The sequence below is a fragment of the Alosa sapidissima genome, chromosome 2 (assembly GCF_018492685.1).
Source record: "Alosa sapidissima isolate fAloSap1 chromosome 2, fAloSap1.pri, whole genome shotgun sequence".
Lineage (NCBI taxonomy): Eukaryota > Metazoa > Chordata > Actinopteri > Clupeiformes > Clupeidae > Alosa > Alosa sapidissima.
This window is the reverse complement of record NC_055958.1, coordinates 11,057,582-11,063,581: the sequence shown is the minus strand read 5'-3', so window position 1 is coordinate 11,063,581 and position 6,000 is coordinate 11,057,582. Positions and strand designations below refer to the sequence as shown.

Genomic DNA, 6,000 nt, shown 5'->3' with positions numbered 1-6,000 from the left:
AGTACAGCACTATCAGGTTTGTGAAGAAGGTTCTTCTTACTATTCGCAAAGCAGTGCAATTACAATTTCATTGTAGGCCTACTGTGTGCCCTTAAAATGGTGCTTTCTGCTGTAAATAATTTTTTGTGTACATGTTGAAATACATGCAGGTATACATATACAAGTAAATACATGTTGTAGTTGTGCCCTATGTTTAGCCTACTGTTCATCCTCCTACAGATATCAGCAATTCCAAGAGTACAGCCCAACTTGAATATATTCCAACCACTTTGGAGGACAGTAGACGGACCTTCAGGCCAAACTGGTATAATCTTCATTCATGGATTGCGTATTCTGTCATGGCGGACTCTACATTTTAGCACACCAAATGCCCTAGTTGAACTGGCTTGTTTTATTGAGCCATACAGGGACGTTTTCTTTGAGCTCTTTAGACTGTGCAAGATTGCTGTAACTGCATCTGCACTCACTCTTGTACAAAATAAATGTATATATGATTTTAAAGTAAAATTAAGTTGCCATATTTTAATGTGGCCCTCTGGTTAAACACTGGTCCCTCCTTGGCCCCTGTAGTACAATTTGTCTAGAACCGCCACTGATCTCACGGTAAGCTATTTCGTTGCTCTGATTGGTTAGGTCTATCCAATTGAGTCTACACCCCCCCCCCCCCCCCCCCCCCCCATTAGTTGAAACACGCCCCATAATTACGTCCCAATGGAGCAGTATCAGACTCATATTCTGAGTAGAATTTGAGTATGACAACGTCAGGCTTGCTTGAAAGGACTTGCTTGAAAGGAGTGGTTGAGGCTACCCTCTGATGATTAAATCTACGTGACTACTGCGCACTCGCGGAAGCGCAAAGTTGGCATCAGGAGCCTACAGAAAGTAATCCACAACTTTTGTAAACCCCTTCACTGAATCAGCAAGCATTATGGATCAAAACAATGATACTGGTGATAGATTTCAAGACAAAGGTCAAAATAAAACGCCCGAAGGCTCTGGAAACCTTCAAACACCATCTCGAGATGCTACACCGTGGTGAGTGGCAGCAAGATATGGTCTCATTTAGACATTGCATTAACTAATAGCCTACCTTACCAGGCGTACGTTGCCTAAAAGGAATCCTCCGTTTATTAGTAGCCTAGCTGCCTACGAGTATGTTTAATATGATTCAGCTGTCTATGAATTTGTTCAATATGATTCATTCAAATATTTAATTGGATTCATTCAAATATTAGTCAAATTTGTGTTAACTATCATATCATAACATATCAAAGTTTCACTTTCGTTTCAACGGAAACCTTGTTTTGTAAGCAGCCACTGCTATCAACTTATTAGGCTAGTTGCCATGTAACACCGGTAGACCTTGTCTATAGACATCTGCTCTGGAGTCACCACGAAATGTGTATTCATCAATGGAATCTTGGGTAGCTAAAATGTACACAAGTGTTTAATTTTAGCCTTTGGCAGCAGCATCATTTAAAATTAACCATTTAAAGGTTAATTTTGTGGGCAATTTTTTTTTTCTTCACAGTGCAGGGGGAGTTACCATGATTCCACCAAACGAGGCAAGACGCCAAAAACTGCTGAGGAGTAAGCCAGACTATCTTTGAATTTCACAAAAATTGTAGAAGTCCTTGTTTTTCTTTTGACATGGTAGCCTAATTCTAAAGTTTCAAAATCACATTTAAACTGTATCAACACAAAAGCTTAATTTCATATTTGACATGAGGAGAGGGTGACTGCCAAACAGCATATTGTATATCTTAAAAGTGACTACTATTTTAAATATAGACCAGCAGGGTTCCCCCAGGCCTGGGAAAATCATGGAATTCAATAAATTCATTGAAAGTTGTGGAAAAGTCATGACATGTATTTTCATACCAGGGAAGTGCTGTAGGTAGGAAACATTGTATCATGTTACAGAATTTGATAGCTTCCTTCATAGAATAGAGGGAACGAAAAATCGAAGTATCCAATGTTTAAATTAGCCCCAACTTGTGGCGTAAAGTAATTTTTAATTCAAGGTCTGAAAAGTCAGGGAAAGGTTTTGAAATTTTGTCAATGGCTGAGAACCGTATAATAGGCTCTCAAGTGGAAATGTACCTTCTCAAAAGCAGGCTAGTTTTTCAGAGTTTGAGTAAGAGTAGTGATAGGATCATATTCATTAGAGCTTGTTCAGATTAGCTTAGATGACAGTCAGTACAAATAAATTGTTAATTCAATATTCTTTGTTTTAATACAGTACAGTAGAAACAACAGAGGAATGATACTCAGAATACACTAATAAACACTTAACAACCAATGCAAGCTGGAAGTCAAAAATCCAACGTTTTTGAAACCAATTAAAGCTACCCAATAACGTAATGATCAGGGAGAAACCATATGTCTACTGAATTTGGATTCTTACAGATTTTGATAATGCCAATAATATTATCCTAAGATATATTTATCAGTGGTAATTCTGAACAGGCAGCTAATGAATAATGGTAATAGGTCACATTTGATGGTGACATACATTAGAATAAAAGAGTCAGTCCTTCAGATGTTCAGTTTTAGACAGAACATAGGTTAGAATCTTAACTAATGACTGGCCTGCACTGTAATGTAACCAATCGTGTTGTCGTAAAATTTGATTTTTTGCCATCTGTTTGCTTCCCTTGTCACCATGGCAATAGCCCAGACATAAAATTAGGTGCATGTGCAATGAGCAAGTTAATGCAAAGAATAACATCTTTAACATATTTTAAGGCATACTAAAGACATGCAACTATCCACTAAAAATAGCTTGTAATGTATCACTTTTCAGGAAGTCATGAAGCATTCTTTCAGTAAGCTGTGAGGGTACCAACAAATTTGGCCATCACTGTATATCTTCTAATACCCAAAGTGTAGTGTATATGAATGTCACAAGGGGGCGGCAAAGGTAAAGCTGATTCAGCAGTAATCCAATGGTTCTCTCTAGTGGCTATAAGGAGTTAGAACAGGCCATAGCGTTCTGAGTAACTGGACTACATAACAATATAGACACTGGATACGGAGACTAAAGGAGGCTGCTCCATTTAGACTCTGCCCTGGTTGAGCTGAGGGCTTATGAGGCCTGTGACCTGATGTAGATGGAACATAGTTCATGCTTTTCATATCATGAGAGTGCTTGATGTAACACCGATTTAGTATAAGTGGGTCATTCCACGTCAGTTCAACCAGGGCCCACGCACTTAGGTCTCAAAAAATTCTGAAAAAATTACCAGGTGTACCTATGTTACCCAGGAGACACACTGTAAAATTACTCTTATGTAAGATCAATACTTTCCAAGATACAGCCAGTTTTACAGGGGGAGGGGGGTGTCGATTTTGTTCGGCCTCTTTTTTTTGTCAAAGTTCAAAAGCCCACAGCGCAAGAACTAAACCATGTAGGAGGCTCAAATTTTGCATGCTGGTACATAAATAGGAATAGTATGTAGCAAAATCGTCACGTTTGGTCTGGATAATTCTGCATGGTCATAGCTGTCCCTCAAAGTTGATACAAATTTTATTGGAGTTTTTGGCTGGGCTCTGTTTAAGCCTTCAGAAGACATATTTGTACTCAACATAGGCTCTTGATTTATTTTCCTTACTGAGATGAGTAGAAACACTCTCACAAAAAGCAATGAACAGAAAACAAATCCCTTCAGGGTCTGAACAGCAGACCTCACAAGTCTGAAAAATCATTTTGGTTATCATCTTCAGAGCACCCAAACACCTTGTAGGAATATACAAAGATTTTTTACATTACGTTTTTCTTTATTCTCCATGATCCCTTCTTTTTGAAAACACCAATTTGACTTGTCTTACGCAAATCTTTCTTTTTTATTTTCCACCCTGAACATGGGCAAAATGCCCCATTCACATCAATATGTTTTATATAGTCACCACACTGCCACCTGTGGTTGTATAGAGTAACCTAGGGTAGCTCTATACAAAACATATTGATGTCAATGGTGCATTTTGCCCATGTTCAGGGTGGAAAGTGAAAAAGAAAGATTGGCATAAGACAAGTCAAATTGGTGTTTTTGAAAAGAAAAGATCATGGAGAATAAAGAAAAAAATATTTAAAAAATCTTTGTATATTCCCACAAGGTGTTTGGGTGCTCTGAAAATGAGAACCAAAATGATTTTTTAGACTTGTAAAGTCTGCTGTTCAGACCCTGAAGGAATTTATTTTCTGTTCATTGTTTTTTGTGAGAGTGTTTCTACTTATCTCAGTAAGGAAAATAAATCAAGAGCCTATGTTGAGTACAAATATGTCTTCTGAAGGCTTAAAACAGAGCCCAGCCAAAAACTCCAATAAAATTTGTATCAACTTTGAGGGACAGCTATGACCATGCAGGATTATCCAGACCAAACGTGACGATTTTGCTACATACTATTCCTATTTATGTACCAGCATGCAAAATTTGAGCCTCCTACATGGTTTAGTTCTTGCGCTGTGGGCTTGTGAACTTTGACAAAAAAAAGAGGCCGAACAAAATTGACACCCCCCTCCCCCTGTAAAACTGGCTGTATCTTGGAAAGTATTGATCTTACATAAGAGTCATTTTACAGTGTGTCTCCTGGATAACATAGGTACACCTGGTAATTTTTTCAGAATTTTTTGAGACCTAAGTGCGTGGGCCCTGGTTGAATTGACGTGGAATGACCCAAGTATAAGTATATTATACTCTTTTGATCCCGTGAGGGAAATTTGGTCTCTGCATTTATCCCAATCCGTGAATTAGTAAAACACACTCAGCACACAGTGAGGTGAAGCACACACTAATCCCGGCGCAGTGAGCTGCCTGCAACAACAGCGCTGCTCGGGGAGCAGTGAGGGGTTAGGTGCCTTGCTCAAGAGCACTTCAGCCGCGCCTACCGGTCGGGGTTCGAACCGGCAACCCTCCGGTTACAAGTCCGAAACGCTAACCAGTAGGCCACGAATTTGCACCCTTGTAGGGGGGTAAAGGTACACATATTCATACCGAACTGTTTAGGTACAGGACATCAGGTTCAATACAGATTTATCAGTAATCAACAGTAGGCTTTTTTGCATGTGGACCATGTTTCAAATTCGAATTCCTACTGCGAAGCGCAGTGGGCACGCAAAGGCACGCAAACTGCAGCGCGTAGCTGTTGCCTAGACACCTTGCCTAGTACCTACTCTGTGTCCATGCACGCCAAGTGCACATGTGGGTGGTGAGGTGGATTGAGGGAGAGAAAGTGCTTGCAGGAGCTCCCTGAGCTACAGTCAGCGGGGTGAGTGTGCCCGATTGACAGGCGACACTATACAATGTGGGATGTTTTCAGGGTTTTTTTTTGGGGGGGGGGGCATCAAATGTTACCATTCCCATGGCAGAACTGGGCATATGTGGGCACAGGCTCATTCCAGCCAGGGCTTGGGTGAAGGTTTATGGAGGCTGATGCACTCTGACCAGGGATATGCCCTTTTAACAAGAGAGGTACTGACATGGCTTTGTCAGCAAGACAGGCTTGATGTTGCTCGATGGGCCATGTTGGGCGCGTATACACAACCCAGGCAAAACAACAATGTCCTACCTTTCACCTTTGATGCATGAGCAGGACTTTCTTGTTTAGCACTAGAAGCGCCAATAATTTCATATACTAGAACTGCCAAAATGGATATTTTGACCTAGATTTTAAACTCTGTTAAACCAGCAGGACTGTTTTATTAAGAAAGTCATTGTACAGTACATGCAACTTCATGAATGTCGCAGCAGTTCCCCTTCATATCGGTCACAAGACGCTGCGTCAATGACGCTATGGGAAAGAGCCCTATCAGGGCGACTGCTGAAGCTGTATAACACCAAGAGCCAATAGGCTCAAAGCACATAATGCTTAGGACCGCCCCCTGCCTATATACTTCCGTTACGTGCTGTGTGCATCCTCTTTTTTCCCTTCAGCGCGACTGAACACTCAGAAGCTGTGGAAACTTGATAGCTAGCTTGCTAATCACGATTAGCTGACTTT

General features: G+C 40.5%; 1 protein-coding gene across 4 annotated transcripts in view; it reads left to right on the top strand.

Annotated features, from left to right (window-relative positions):
• Nucleotides 1-749: 749 nt before the first annotated feature.
• epsti1 (epithelial stromal interaction 1) overlaps nt 750-6,000 on the top strand; it is a 28,899-nt gene continuing 23,648 nt past the window's right edge. The window contains exons 1-2 of one of the 4 annotated variants that reach the window (XM_042070225.1): nt 750-1,035; nt 1,532-1,590. In XM_042070225.1, coding sequence (XP_041926159.1) covers nt 929-1,035; nt 1,532-1,590 — 166 coding nt within the window. In that variant the 5' untranslated portion in view covers nt 750-928. Of the gene's footprint in view, nt 1,036-1,309; nt 1,436-1,531; nt 1,591-6,000 lie in introns of those variants that run through there. The other 3 variants (XM_042070206.1, XM_042070209.1, XM_042070216.1) reach the window with 3 other exon arrangements.